This window comes from Dermochelys coriacea, chromosome 7 (genome assembly GCF_009764565.3).
Source record: "Dermochelys coriacea isolate rDerCor1 chromosome 7, rDerCor1.pri.v4, whole genome shotgun sequence".
Classification (NCBI taxonomy): domain Eukaryota; kingdom Metazoa; phylum Chordata; order Testudines; family Dermochelyidae; genus Dermochelys; species Dermochelys coriacea.
Genome location: NC_050074.1, coordinates 125362914 through 125377910, shown reverse-complemented (window position 1 = coordinate 125377910; position 14997 = coordinate 125362914). Strand labels below are relative to the sequence as shown.

The window sequence follows — 14997 nt, the reverse complement described above, 5'->3', positions numbered from 1 at the left end:
CGGGCAGCTGGTGGGTCAGGATGCAGACTCAGCCTCCATGGCTGGGCTCCCTGACGCTGCTGGCCCGGCTGGGTAAGGAGAGTCCCAGAGGACTTGCTGGGTCTGGGCCCTGGGGGCTGCACTGAATGCCCCCCGACTCCGGCAGCACGGCCAGGCCCTGCCGGCCCAGTGGGAGCTGGGCACCAGGCCCTGGCTGTTGAGTTGGGAAGGGTTCAGCGCTCGCGGGCCCTGCCGCCCTCTCCCCTGCCCATCCCTGCGGGTGAGGGCAGCCGTGCTGGGGGCCAGGCTCTCGGACCCTGCGTGCGGGCGTCCACAGCTGTTCGCTGACTCACCCCGCTGGCCAGATGAGGCAGGTCCCACCCTCTCCCCACGCTGTGCTCTTGAGCCAGCCCAGCCCCATGGCTCTGGCCCCCTGTTGAGGAGGGGAGATCCAGCCCCGGAAGGGGGGTGCTGGGCAGGCGCTGACGGCTGAGGGCCTCTCTCCCCTGCCAGAACGGCTTCTGGTTCAGCCTGGGCTGGTGCACCATGTTCCTGCTCCCCGGCGTCATCCTGGCCGTGCGGCTCGCCAAGTTCTACCGGCGCATGAAGATCGCTGACACCTACGAGTGAGGAGCCTCCTGTACCCCAGGGCGTGTGAGCACGCCGACCCCCGCCATGGGCCGAGCCCCCGCCACGGCCCACCCCTGTCACAGCCCCGCCATGGCCAACCCCCCGCCACGGGCAACCCTTCTCTCAGCCCCACCACGGGCAACCCCTTTCACAGCCCTACCATGGCCAACCCCTCTCTCAGCCCCGCCACGGCCAACCCCCCCGCCACGGCCAACCCCTCTCACAACCCTGCCACGACCAACCCCCCCCTCACAACCCCTCTCATAGTCCTGCCATGGGCCGAGCCCCCGCCATGGCCAACGCCTCTCACAGCCCCGCCATTGGCCAAGCCCCCGCCATGGGCCAACCCCCGCCACAGCCAACCCCTCTCACAGCCCCGCCATGGGCCAAGCCCCCGCCACGGGCCAACCCCCGCCACGGCCAACCCCTCTCACAGCCCCGCTATGGGCCGAGTCTCTGCCAAGCGCCCACCACAACCCTCTCACACCCCTGCCACGGCTGACCCCCGCCACAGCTGAGCCCTACCCCAACCCCTCTCATAGCCCCGCCTCAGCCGATCCACGCCATGCCCCCGTCACTGCAGAGCCCTGTTCCAACACCTCTCACACCCCCGAGCCGAGCCCCTACCATGGGCCGAGCCCCTGCCATGCTCCTGTCACTGCCCACCCCACGCCCCAGTCCCTCACACCCCTGCCATGGCCGACCCCCGCCCCAACCCCTCTCACACCCCTGCCACACCCCGGCCACGGGCCAAGCCCCCCTCACATCCCCTGCCATCCCTTAAGCCCCTGCCACGCATTCCACCACAGCCAACCCCCTTCATGTTCCCTGCTAGGCCCCCTGCCGTGGCCCCCACCCCAACCCCTCTCACACACCCCGCCCTGGCTGACCCCTACCACACGGCAAGGCCCTGCCCTGAGCCCAGCCCCACACTCTGCCTTGGAGCAGGCTATGAATTCACCCTGGCCCCCCCGTGCCACACTCTGGTCCCCTCCCACATGCCCCCAGTGACACAGGGCTTGTGGGTCCCCTGCCTAGCCCTGCTGCTGCAGCTGGGAAAGGGGTGAGTGAGGAAACATGGCTGCTGTGAAGGTGGCAGGTTCACAGGCTTCTGCAACACAGCGGGGCCACCGAACCAACCCTCCCTCCCGCGGGCACGGAGCTGGGTCAGCCCCGCCCAGGGTTTCCTTCGCACGGCTCTCCGCATGGCCACTCAGAGCGCCCTGCCCTGCCCCTGCACACACCATCCCAGGGCACCAGCTGCGACTGGCACTCGGAAGCCCTCGCTGCCCCAGTGGGCCTGGCAAGTGCTGGTTCTGGCCCATGTGGAGGTGTGGGGGTTGCTGCTGGGGCCCAGGGTGCACGGGGGAGGCCATGGAGCTGCCCAGCTGGCTCCCCACTCTGCACACACCGTCCCGGGGCAGCTGTGGCTGTGTGTGGGGCTGCCCGTGGTCCCGCTGCTGCCCTGCCCCTTTGCACTCTCTGGGCAGTGCTCTCTGGCCTCTGCCAGTCCCGCACCCCACCCAGGGGTCCCTGGAATAGGGGAAAGCCAGCCTGAGCCAGTCCCTGGGGCAGCGCAGAGGCCCCTGGAGACGCAGGGTTGGGGAGGCATTGTTGGTTTCACTTCCTCCCGAGTTCCTTCCCACATGTCCGAGCCAGATGGGGATGTGGTATTGGGCTGACACGAGGTGGGAGAACCAGAACCCCTCGACTGGCCACGGGTGCGGAATAGCCCAACACCGGCGGCTCAGTCCGGCTCTGCCCCCTTTCCCCTCCCCTCTAGGCACCCGTGAGGGCACCAGCTGCAACTGGCACTCGGAAACCCTCGCTGCCCCAGTGGGCCCGCAAGTGCTGGTTCTGGCCCGTGTGGGGGTTGCTGCTGGGGCCCAGGGTGCTTGGGGGAGGCCACGGAGCTGCCCAGCTGGCTCCCCACCCTTCCTGAGAGCCGGGGGGTACGTGCCCCCAGCCCTCCAGCACGAGGCCCACTGTGGGGTGGGAAGGGGGAGCGTGTCCATCCCCCCTGACAGCCTTCCTCTCTCCCCGCAGCCGTGACAGGGAAGCCCTGGAGATGTAAGTACCTGTGGATAAGGGTGGCACAGCCAGCAGCGGAGGGTCTGGGGGGGCGAGGGGCTGAGCAGCGGGGGGCCCGAGAGGCTGAGAGTGGGGAGGCTGGCGAATATCCCAGAGGGGCACCCTGGAGTGTGGAGGGGCCAACCAGCAGGGGAGTTGGAACCCCTTGCGACGGGAAGCAGGGGGTTTGTGGGGGTGCTGGGCCAAATGTGGGGGGGCGGGGACACATCTCTCTTGGGGGAGGGGGCCCCCTAGCCCTTTGCACCTGAGGGCCCCAGGCGCCCCCGAGGCTCATGGGCACCGTTCACCGAGGAGGCTGCAGCGTGGGCAGGGGGCAACGCATTGGCACATCCCCTGTGCCTCTGCAGCAAGGGGCATGGCTGCAGGTGGAGGCTTCCCTGGCCACGTCTGTGCCACATGGGCACTGTCCCAGCTCCCGCACAGCAAGGCCCAGCGCGCTAGGGGTGGGCGGAGGGGCCGAGCTCTGCTTGGCCCGGGTGGGGAATCTCAGGCGACGTCCCCAGGCATTGCAGCCTGTGGTGCCCGTCTCAGCCTTCGCCCGGGGCCCAGCCTGTGCCCAGCCCCAATGCTGGGGACATCCTGCCTCGGCCCCTTTGCTTTGGGGGAGGGGTGCTTTTCCCAGGGTATTGTGGGAAATTCTTTGCTGCCATGGCCCAGCGTCTGTGATAGCTCTGAGCCGGGCACTGGGGTGAGCCAGGCACTGGGATGTGCTTAGGATGAGCTGGGTGCCGGGATGAGACGGGTGCTGGGGTTACCCAAGTGCTGGGGTTACCTGGGCGCCAGGATTGACTCGCGTGCTGGGATTGACCCAGGTGCTGGGGTGTCCCCGGTGCTGGGGTAACCCGGGCGCTGGGGTGAACCGCCCCCACTGCTTGGTTTTGCAGGTCTCCGTCTGCGACGCTGTTTAAAATCCCCCGGGTGGAAATGAAGAAGTAGCAGGCACCCCGCCTGCACCCAATCTGGCCCCGGCCTCAAGCCCCCGAGGGCTGCTCAAGGGATCATGGGGCGGCCACCCACTGATCTGATTAGACACCTGGACTCCATGGGCCGAACCAGCCAATCTGCCGAGCCGGCTCCACCAAGCCTCGCCTTCCCCCGCACCCGCGGGAATCCATTGCTCAGCCAATCACAAGACTTCCCTGGGTGGGAGCCATCCTGCTTCCTGCCCCCATGGCTACGTCGTGGTAAATAGACCCTGCACTGCACCGCAAACCCGGAGCTGATCGGCTGGGAGAGAAGTGGGAGGGAAGAACCAGCAGCCCCTCTCCCTACAATCACCATGGGGGTTCGCTGTGGGTCTAACACAAAGGATGGGGAATTCCGCTATGGGGCAGGACCCACCATGGCTCCTCGGCCCCTTCCCCCAGCCCAGCCTCCCTCCCTGGGGTCAGGCAGTGTTTGGCCGCGTGGCTCTTGCCGCAGGGATGGTCCTGGTGCTGCTGCTGGCTTGTTCTGCCCTCCTTGGGGCCCGGGGTCCTGATTTCCTGCCCCATGCTGTTCAATGCCAGCAGCAGCGCTGTCCATCACTCACTGTGTGGGACTGGCTCCCCCCTAGACGCCTGGGTCCTTGTGGGCATGGCGGGGGTAGGGTGATGGTTCCTAGAGGCCTCCCGCCCCCGGCCCCAGGCGTGTGTTGGGAATGGCTCTTGGCATGCCTCGTTGCGATGGAGCAGCTGGGTACGGTCTGGCCCCCAGCACCAAGGGGGTGGGCCAGGGCAGGTGGCTGGATGGAGGGGATGGGGTACCCAAGCTCGAAGCAGTGGGAGGGTGGTGTCAATATACCCCCATGCTGGAGGTGCCCTGCATGCACAACTGTGCGATGAGCCATTTCACCCACCCCAGCCTTCACCCACCATGTCACAACCCTGGCCGAGAGGTGTCAAGTGTGGGCCGCACCCTAGATGCATGTGAGGTGGGCGCTTGTCTGTCCCCAAGTGCCCGTGTGCCGACAGCAGCCTGCCTCTGGCCGTGCCCCAGACAAGCAGGCCTTGGAGTTCCACCCCTGTCCCCGGAGCACAGTGGGCTGAGCGGCCGCCAGCCAGGCATTGCTGGGGTGGGCACTGGCTGAAAGTGGGGCCGCTGGAGGTAAACGCAGGACGTCCCGGCAGCAATTAGCAGCCCCCGCTGTGCTCCGGGTGGGCCCCACTCCGCGGCTGGGGAGCAGAGCTCTCCCAGGGGCCCGGCAGGACTCGCCCCGGCCTGGGTGCCCTGCAATTAGGGGATGGCCCTGCAGCCTCCTGCCTGCCCGTGAAAGGAGTCCCTGCTCTGCGCCCATGCCCTGGTCAGCGTGGCATGGGGGAGGCGGGCCCCTGGCCTCCCGCTATGAGACGATGATTATTTATTTTTGTATGAAGGGGGGTTGTTGGTGGCGCTGGCTGATGCTGTGACGTGCTATTGAACCAATAAAGTGTGTGTGCTGTAGTCGGGCACCGGGTGCTTCCCAATAGCCAAATAGAGAGAGCCTGGCAAAGGGGGTCCTTGGAGCAGCATGGGCGAGGGGGCTGGTGTGGGGGGACCCCTTGAGCCCCCCTTACATTACAGAGGACACCCCATCCTGTGCTGCTGAGCCCATCTACCCCAGGCCTCCTCATGGGCAGGGCCATGGCCCTCGGAGCTGGGCGGGCAGCATGGTGCGTGCTGGAGAGAGGCAGCTGGTGCACTTGGCGCAGAGGCCATGAGCCCACCGCCCTGGGAGCAGAGCTGGGGGCAGTGAGCGCCTGCAGCCTGGATGCCCAGGTGTGTCCAGGGCCCAGCGGAGCAGCTCCTGTGACAGCAGCCCAGGAACGCTTGCCTGGGGGGTGGGACCAGCCAGATGTGGGGCTGGTTGGGAAACCCCAGCAAGGGGCTATTAGCCCTTCCTGCCACGTGTCCGAATTCCCAGGGAGGGGTTGCCTCCCCTGCATGGGGCAGTACAAAGCAGTGGGATGGGGCAGTAGGCTGGGCTGAGGGGCAGGACGGGCGGGCCAGGGTTAGGGTTAGTGTGAAGCCAGCCGGCCCCATCCGGGCTGCAGGGGATGCTGCGGCCAGGGGCCACCCCTTTGTTTCAAGACTCTGCAGCCCAGCAGGCTCCGCGCCACGTAGACTCCGGACCGGGACTGACCTGGTGGGCACCAAGTCCCCTGCGTGTTCCCCAGCCGGGGCTAGTGGCTGGGAGTGAGGAAGCTCCGGGGGGCAGCCAGGGCCCCCAAAGGCCATGCCCACAGCCAGGAGGAGGCCTGCGGGCGGCTCGGTTCCGGTTTGTAACATAGACTAGATGGCCCTGGGTCAGTGGCAGGGCACGGCCTGGCCCAGCCAGTTGTAAGCAGGGCCCCTGGAGTGGAGGGCATGGCTCGGGGCCCCCCCTTGCTGGGGCAATGCAGATACTGGTGCCCGCTACCTTGCCTTGTCTTGCTTGGGAAGCTGATGCCTGGCTGCCTCTTGCCGGCGGGGGGGCTGTGCCCCTTCTTTGCAGCGGCTCCACCAGCTGCTTTCCCTCTCCTAGCGCCCACCCCTCCCGGATCCTGTGGCCGGGCACAGAGGGTCGTCCCTGCGTTTGCCGCGGTAACACCGCCGTGGCCCCAAGCCAAGCGAGCGTTGGGACGCCCCCTCCCCTGTGCAGCTGGCAGCCCCTGGGGCCTGCCTGTGTGCATGGGTTCCTCGGGGGGGGGGGCAGGTTCTGCTTTTGGTGGGGGAGGGGGTCCCACCACAGCGGAGGAGTGACAAGCAACTTGAAAAAGAGGAAAATGTGGTCGTGAAACCACACCAACTGGCGGGCCCCAGAGCTGCCCTTTGCTGGGGCTCAGTCAGCCTCCAGTTCACGTGGCTGGGGCCGGTCCGGCCCCCTGATGCAGCAGGGCCTGACCGAGCAGGAACCGGAGGGGAGGACCCCCGCTGCTGGAGTCATGGCTTGTGCTAGCCCGAGCTGTGGGGCCCACGTGTCCGGAGGCCCCTGGCAGCGTTCTTCCCTCTCCGTAACCGCCAAGCGCCGTCAGAAATGGCCCCTGGGAGGGGAAGGCGAAGGACTGGGGCTGGGGCGGGAGAGGCGTTAGTCCCAGTGGGGGGGCAGGGGCCAGTCAGTCTTGGCACCCGTCCGTGCAGCAGAGAACCCAAGCGGGTGGCTCTGGCTTCAGCAGGCCCAGGGCAGCAGCCGGCCCATTTGACTCTCACCCTGCCGGCAGGAATTCGACAGCCCCGCAGAGCCAAGGAGGCTCTGGGGCAACCCCTGGCTTGGAGGGGATGGGTGAGGGGGCCCTTGGGAGATTCTCTCTAACAGCGCCCAGCCCCAAAGCTGCCTTGGGGACAGCCCTGCCCAGCTTCAGGAGCTACAGCCACACTCCTGAGCCTCCCTGGCCTGCCATGGGGGGGCAGAGCCTTTCCCCCAGTCCCTGGGCTGTGAAAATCGCTATTGCAGGCCCCCGGCACAGACTGCATGGGCCTTTCGCTGGCTGGGCTCTGGTGTGCTGGGAGCAGCCGGGGTGCAGAGGGCTCCAGGGCAGGGTAAAGCTATTAGAGAAGGATGCCCTTGGAGGCAGGTGCCCGGGAGAACTGGGTCCGCTTGGCTCTGGCCTGATGATAAAGGGAGACCTATAAACCCCTCCCTGCACCCGGCCTCTCTTCCTGCGCTGGGCATGACCCAGTAAGGAGCAGCGGGGAGAGCACCGCATCTCTGGGGTGTGGATCCTGCTGGGCGCCAGACCCCCAGCTGCTTTCTGCTGCGACCCATCACTGCCTGCTAACAAGAGCTTGCCCGCCCCAGCTAGCCTGCCACAGGCAATTCCACGGGCAGGGCTGAGCGCCAGGCAGTTCCCAGACTTCCGCCCTGCCTGGCTCCAGGTAATTTAGACCCAGCGGTGGCAGAGGACGCTGATTGCCCCGCAGGCCGTGTTACCCCTACTGCCCTTCCTTGAGTTTCAGCAGCAAACCCAAGCTCCACCTGTGCAGCGTTGGCAGGCCCATCTCGATTGCCCCATGCCCTGCTCTCGGCTTGCCTCACCCACCTGGAGCGCCCTCCCCCGCAGCCATTTCAGCTGGCTGCAGCATTCTTCACTTCCTGTCCCAGACGGTTGTGTACCTTGTTAAACAGCTGCCCTGGGCCGCTTCAGAGGGGGCTGCATGTCAGCAGTGGGCCAAGCAGCTTGAGAGCCTTGGGATCAGAGAACTGCAGGAAAGACTTTGGTCTGTCTCCCTGCAGAGGCTGGCAGAGAGCAGGGGCCCTTGGGCACAGCTCCAGCTTGCCCCAGGCAGCTCCTCACGCACCAGCAGCTTGGGTCCGGGCCCAGAACTGGAGGGTGTCACAGGCAGTGTGGGAAGGAAGGTGGATACCAGCCCCCAAGCAGGTTAAAGTCGTCCCAACAGTTCCGCACCGACTGCAGCCGGGCCAGGCTATGGCACCTGCCACCCTTCCCCGCTGGCCCAGGCTGTGGCTGGGGGGAGAGGGCAAGGCAGAGCGTAAGCTCTTTGCCCCTTCCCTCATGGGGGTGTTCTGGCCCCCCACAAATCCAGCTGGGCGAGGCTGTGCCATACTAAAACTATAGCCCCACAGGCCGTGAGCCTGGCCATTTCCCACCCCAGGTAGGGCGGGCAAGAGGGAACCCCGGGGAGCGGGGCGCTCCAGGAAAGCCCTGGGCCATGTGGAAAGCAGTGTTGTGAAGCCAGCAGGTGGCACTTTCTGTCAGCCACGTGCTGAGCCCCCCCTCACACGGGTTGCGTGTGTGTCTTTGTGCCCCCCCCCCAAAGCATCAGGGACCACCAGAGCCGGGACCTGGCCAGGGTGGGCCAGCGCTCGGAGGCACGTCACAGAACCCTCTTTCTAGCGGCCTGGCTGGCATGGTCGGAGACAGGCCGAGGGCCAGACGTGGGGTGGGGAAGGAATCCCCCCAGCTCAGATTGGCAGGGAATGGGGGGACGTGGGGGGTGTTACCTTCCTGTGCAGCCTGGAGCCCAGCTCACCAGCAAGGATCAACTGGGTGTCCCATCGCCTCAGTGCCTTGGCTCCCCACGGTCTCTGCCGCCCACCCGGCAGTTTCCTGAGGGCTGAAATGCTGGAGTGGAACCGCAGTCTGTGGGCCCAGGACAGGGGCGTCCGGGTGAAATGCAACAGCCCGTGCTGGACAGGGAGTTGGACCAGAGGAGCCGATGGTCCCTGCTGGCCCAGAGCTCTCGGGGCTGGGTGCTGTGTTTTCACTGAAACCCTAAACCGGGGCCCAGCCCATCACCCACCCTTGCCGCGCACCCAGCTGCTTGAGTCCAGGCCCCTGGGCTGAGTGGGGCCCCTGGGCCCTGCTTCGGAGACACTGCTGCACAAGCCCCCGTGGCTCACCGGAGCAGAGCCAGGCAGCAGGGGGAGAAAGTGACCCACTTCCCCTCTCTGCCACAGGGCCAGGCAGCATGGCCTGCAGCGGGAACAAAGCTGCATTGATAACAAGCCAAGCGGATCGCGCCAATCGCAGTTCCTCTTCCATAGGCCCAGCAGTGCATTTCGCGGGTATGCCGTCCGCTACAGGGACTTTCCACAGCCCCCGGCCTCGAGCTCCGGCAGCAGCTGGCAGCCAGGACAAGACAGGAGACGGACTGTCACTCGTTAAACACCTTTTAATATTGCATATAGGACAACAGCAACTAGACAGTGGCTTGCGAAGCCAACTACAGCATGAAGACTCCTCCCTTGTGCAAACAAAGAGCCGCCCAACTCGGCCTCAAACTCTTTTCTCTTGCCGGTGTGAGATGTTCTGCGCCGGCTGTTTAATGACACGCGGTGGAAATCTAGCGGAGGGAGGCCAAGCTGGCACAGGGCCTGCTGGCCACCAAGGCAGCTGCAGCTGGGTAGGCAGGGAGCTGAGCTGGTCCCAGGAGCAGCCCCTTCCCCGACCCCCACCCCTTAAAACAACAGCTTCTCTTGTCCAAGGAGCAGCTGCATTCGCAAGCCCAGCAGCTGCCCAAGGTAGCCATGCTCCATGGACCCCTTCATGCTCCAGAGAGACTGGGGTGTAAGACACAGTAATTGGGGCAGAAGGGGCTAGGCAGGTACAGCTCCCCTCTGTTTTGGAAGTCACCCCGCTGCCAGTCCCTGCACTGCCTCAGCCCCAGAGAGCTGTCTACACTAAGGCTTGAGCCCTCAAGTTAACCTGGCGCCAGGTCAGCCAGGGTAGCTCACCCATAGGATCAGGTAAGTCAAGGTGAAGGGATCTGGTGTAGACAATCCCCAAAGCACCCGCCTCCCACTCCTGATCTTCAACGCAGATGGGAACAGGGACCAGGCAGCTTCACAGCTTAGGGGGCTGCCTGACAGCCGGGCTCTGCCCTAGATCCAGGCACAGAGGGGACGGGCAGTCACTCCAGAAGACACCTCCCCTCCGCCAGACCTATAAACAGCCCCCAGCCAGCCCAACACCTGAACACAGCCGACTGCTTGCAGGGGCTGCCCCTTAGACCCGGCAACCCAAGGGAGCCCAGCTGATTGCATCCTGCCAGAGTGACCTCCCGCCTCCATCTGGGGCTGGGCTGGCTGCAGCGACCCCCACCCCCCAGTGGAAGGGGGAGGAGGCTCAGAGCCTTTGTCGAGTCACCACCATTTCTGGCTGTTAGGTGGCAGACGCTCCGGGGGCTCGCCTCCCTGCCCTGCTAATTAGCGAGGCCCTGCTGGAAGGGAGGGGCTCCCCCCCAGAAGTAGGGCCCTGTGCCCAGAGAAAGGCACAGGAGGGCAGTGGGGTGAGCGAGGCAGGAGAGGGAGCGGCTGGTGCAGCACAGACTCTGCTCTGCCCCACGGGCGCCCTGCCTGCCCTGACCTACTGCAGCTGGGCCCTGGGGGTGGGAGAGACAATGGCTGAAGCACCACCCAGAGCCCTCCTCATGCCTCCCGGTGCGACACATGGAGCCCTCGGAAAAGTTCCTCCCTGGCCCAGGGCTAGCGCCCAACGAGCCGCCAGCGACTGCCTGTGATGCCCAGAGCGCGGACAGCGCCACCCGTGGGGATCTGGGCTGGAGGCGTTAGATCCGGCCAGTTCCCTACGCCCCCCTCCTCCAGAAACCAGTCAGCCGGCAGCCCCCAACTCACGCTGACCTGCACAAACCCTTGCGTGTGCTCCCAGCCCGTGCAGCCTCCTCCCTGCAGACAGTCAGCAGGGCTGAGAGTGCAGCCAACTCCAGCCGGAGTTCGTGGGAGCCGCGGGGGCTCAGCACCCAGACAGTCGGGCCCCCTCTTCCCATTTAAATAGATGCACAGCTGCGCTCAGCCACCATTAAACCCAGCGCTGCCCCAGGACCCTTCACGGGCAGCTTAGGTTTCTTTAAAATGTTTCCTCACCCATTTAAAAAACAAAACTCCCCTGGGAGGAGCAAACCAGACGAGCTTCCCCCAGCCCATCCTCAGACAGGGGCTGTGAGCGCAGCCAGGTCTCCTGTTCCAATCCCAGCCAAGCAAGCCCTGCCCCGAGGTGGCTGCATTCGCATAGGGAGTCTACCAGCGTCTGGCGTCCCCCCAGGAGAGACGGAACCTGGACAGGAGAGGGGGCGAGCTGGTCCCCGGTTGCCCTGACTCAGCCAGCAGAGGAAGGCCGGGGAAGGGCCAGACAAGGCTGATACAGCACCCTGTGTTTCTTAGAAGGCTGAGATAAGGTTAGAGCCCAGGGCAAAGGTTGCAGGGCTGGGAATAGAAAAGGACAGGCCGGTCCAAGGTTGCCTCCTGCACTACAGGCACACCAGCATGCGCTGCCTAGGTCAGGCGGGGCCTCGCTGCGGGCAAGGGACAGCCAGGGCACAGCTGCCGGCCTCAGGCCCAGGCCCGAGCCCGCGCAGCGCAGCGCTAGCTCCGTCATTTTTAGGACAGGCTGGGACCCAGACAGCGCTTGCACCTTCTCTGTGGTGCCATACGGGAATCGCCTATTCACCACCTGGGGCAGCCGCTGAGCTGATCCCACGGGGGGGAGACAAACTAGCAAGGCAATGAACAGACGGGGCTGCAGCTGCCAAGGGCACCGCCGGCCTGAGGCCCAGAGACCGGCCAGCCAGGAGCTCAGAAGCAGAACACAGCCGCAATGGGGAGGTTTTAGAGACTGGGTCCAGGCCAGCAGTGCCCGCGTGAGCGGGTTCATTCACCAGTAATCTCGTGCTGCCAAGGGGCATGCCTGCTCCTAAACAGCCTGGCCGTCGGCAAGTTACAGGAGGGGACTTTCAAAAACAAATGAAGTGCAACGGGAATTTGCGTTAAGACCTTGTACTTTATCCCCCACGCTCCATTTGTAGAGGGTGGGAAGCCAGTGTTTAACTCAAAGGGGTGCTGTTGGCCAGGAGGGGGGCTCTCGCATGCAGTCAGAGCTCTCCCTCTCTCTCACACTCCTTCTCTGGGGAAACTACCTCAGCTGTAAAAACCCCACAGACACCCCAGTGATCCTCCCCCAGGTCTTGCCTGGACCGCGCCCCTCATGAACGGTGCAACATCTCGGGAGTCTGTTTGAGGCAGGAAGGTTTAACTAGAGTTGGTCTCTGCCTCTGGAAATGGAGGGAAGCTGGCGTTTGCTGCCCCACCCCAGCTGTTGCAGGGGGCATCCCCTACCCATGCTCGCCAGGTTTTCACTCCCATTCCGTCCACACGGCTTTTCATACAGCATCGCTTGGGTTACGGCCCAGGCAAGGAGTCCTGCACGCTCCCGTCTGCTGCGGTGTTTCCGGGGCGGCCTTGGGGCCAGCCCTGTGCTGTCTCGGCGGGGTGGGCGGCGGGAACGGGGGGCCCTGCAAGATGTCAACATAAAGATCGTCCTGAGTGCATTGATGCTGCGCCACCTTGTGCAACAGCGGCTTCAGCAAGGCCAGGGTCAGCGGGGCGCCCCCGGCAGAGAAGGGAGGAGGGTCGCCCTCCGAGCTGGGGAGGTGCTGCAGGACGATGCTGAGAACGTCCGAGACGGTCAAGTCTGCGGGGCACAGCTCCCACAGGGTGGCCAGGTATGGGTCCAGGTCCCTGTGCTGGGCGAACTGCGCCAGGAGGGTGGTGAAGATCTCCTTGTTGAGCAGCGGGCTGAGCTTGGAAAATTTCTCGGCCGCCTCCACCACCCGCTGCCACCTGCGGAGGCAGACGAGCAGCTGCACGGCTTGCAGGACGGCTTTGGGCCGCGCACTGCACAGCAGCAGCTCGATCTCCATCTCGCGGTCAGTGGCCATGGGGTGGCGCTTCCTGTCGAGAACAGCCAGCGCTCTCCTGTAGAGGGGCACCCCGCCCTCGGGGCCCTCTTTGGTGCTGTACGTCCAGGAGGCTCCAAGGTACTGCTGGGTCAGCTCCACAAAGCTGGGCAGCCACTTGGGTTTGAACCTGTGCAGGGAGCCGCAGATGAGCTCGAAGAGCGGGACCGCTCCATTGACGCCCCGCTCCTCCTGCTGGGACCAGTTAGGGACTGGCCCCCCCAAGACCTTCTTCCAGATGTCTGGGGTGGCCCTGGCGACCAGGAGCCCATCTCCATTCTGCTGCAGCTGCAGGCTGCCCCGGATAGCTTTCCAGGAGGCCCTGGGGAAGGAGCTGAAGACAGCGTTCAGATAGGCCAGGTTCTCCCTGTCCAAGTCCAAGTGCAGAAGGCGGCTGACCTCCTGCTCCACCAGCTCCTCGCAGCACCTGTCGACTTCACTCTCCGAAGCGCCCACGATGCAGGACTTGAGCAGCTCCAGGCTCAGGTAGCTCTGGAGATCCATGCTCAAGGTGCTCAGCAGCTTGGTGTAGATCTCCGGGAGGGCCCTGGCTGCCCTCTCCTTATAGGGCAGGCTGTGCTGCAGGATGGAGGAGAGCGCAATGGGTGCCTGGAACATGTCCCCCTTCTTCAGCTTCTCCACCGTCAGCTGGGAGCTGCTGAGGCTCCGTCTCTGGTAGTACTTGCAGGCTTCCTCAAAGACCATCTCCACCAGAGCGGGCTCGGGCCTGCCACCATCCTCCGGGCTGAAGAAGCTGAAGCAATAGATGCCAGTCGGGGTGAGGAGCTGTATCTCCTCCGCCCCTCTCGGGGACTCCAGGAAATGCACCTCTTTGGAGCTCAGGAGTCTTTTCTCAATCAGCCTCCCACTGGTCAAGTCAATGAGATACAAGACCCCCGCCAGCCCGCAGGCCAGGGTGCTGCCAAAGGCCTTCAGCTGCACGGGGTCTCCTTGGGCCAGGCAGCTGCCCCCCAGATCATAGACCTGTCTCCAGGTCCCGTCCGGCTGAACCAGACAGACCGTGCCTTGTGTGCTGAGCAGCAGGAGCCCCCCGCAGCTGGACAGGGCACAAGTATGAATGTCCAGAGGTGCCATGGACAACAGGAGACCCACGGATCCAAACACGAGCTTCTTGAAGTCACTGGAGTGCAGGACTTTGCTGTGGACGAACCCGCCAGACGGGGCCACAATGGTGACTTTAGCCTCCCGAGGGCACCAGGTGAGCAGGAACGTGGAGACGCTGGCAAAGGTGGCACCAGTGGGCACCAGGAAGACATGCTGGGGTGAGGCCAGGACTTGATACTGGGGGCTGTTGTGCACCACTATCCTCATGGCGCCCAGGTGTGCCCCCTGCTCCCCCACCTCTAGAGCCCTGGTGCAGATGCAGTACCTGAAGGCCCCCCTGCCTGGGTCCAAATGAGTGTCCGAGGGGGGCCTCTCCTCACACCAGACCAGGCTGCCTCCCTGGCTGCAGATGGAAACGATCCGAGCCCGGGCCCCATGGCACAACTCCAGGGTCTGCTGCAGCTGCCAGCCCAGCGCTGGCACGAACCCCCACACCTCAGTCCTGCCTTGCTCCCAGACGATGGCCAGCACCCAGGGGGTCCACGCTGCGGGGCTCTGCAGGAAGAGCAGCCCCGTGATGGGGGGCTGGGGCGGCTGCCAGCTCCTCTCCAGGTCCCCCGCGCCGGTGCACAGGCGCTGGAAGGCGAGCACCTGCGGCTGGAGTGCCGGCCGACCACGCAGGAGCAGCAGGAGGTGCTGCCCATCTGGGCTGGTTTGGACGTGGTGGGGCGCCTCGCCCGGCCCACGCTGGCTCAGCAGCTCCCGCAGGCGCCGGCCGCTGACAAAGTCGCTGAAGTCGGAGACCTGCCGCAGCGCCCCGGCTCGCTTCATCTCGGGGCACCTGGCGCGGCCCCCGCCGGCATGAGGCGGGGCAGAGGGGGCCCTGGTTGCTGAGCTGTCACCACTGCCTGAGGCTCCCCAGCCCCCCCTGTGCGCCCTGACTCCCCCAGGGGCTCCCCAGCCCCCCCGTGTGCCTTGACTCCCCCAGGGGCTCCCCAGACTCCCCCAGGGGCTCCCCAGTCCCCCCTGTGCGCCCTGACTCCCCCGGAGGCTCCCCAGCCCCCCCTGTGCGCCCTGACTCCC

The 14997-nt window shown here is 65.4% G+C and overlaps 2 protein-coding genes across 4 annotated transcripts in view; one reads left to right on the top strand and one right to left on the bottom strand.

Annotated features, from left to right (window-relative positions):
* Positions 1–5127, top strand: part of LOC119858186 (prominin-1-A-like) — a 38749-nt gene extending 33622 nt beyond the window's left edge. Inside the window, exons 23-25 of one of the 2 annotated variants that reach the window (XM_038408157.2) lie at positions 493–605; positions 2656–2679; positions 3585–5127. In XM_038408157.2, coding sequence (XP_038264085.1) covers positions 493–605; positions 2656–2679; positions 3585–3636 — 189 coding nt within the window. In that variant the 3' untranslated portion in view covers positions 3637–5127. The remainder of the gene's footprint in view (positions 1–492; positions 606–2655; positions 2680–3584) is intronic. The other variant, XM_043519381.1, reaches the window with a different exon arrangement.
* HPS6 (HPS6 biogenesis of lysosomal organelles complex 2 subunit 3) lies at positions 2022–14873 on the bottom strand. Of its 2 annotated transcripts, XR_006282898.1 has the most exons (2): positions 11675–14873; positions 2022–2033 (listed from the first exon to the last, which is right to left on the bottom strand). XR_006282898.1 is itself a non-coding variant. In XM_038411730.2 (1 exon), the coding sequence occupies exon 1, from the start codon at positions 14743–14745 to the stop codon at positions 12274–12276; it is 2472 nt and encodes an 823-aa protein (XP_038267658.1). In that variant the 5' UTR covers positions 14746–14873; the 3' UTR covers positions 9251–12273. The 2 variants fall into 2 exon arrangements, 1 of the variants encoding a protein (XP_038267658.1); XM_038411730.2 differs by lacking the exon at positions 2022–2033 and having other exon boundaries at positions 9251–14873.
* Between the last annotated feature and the right edge of the window lie 124 nt (positions 14874–14997).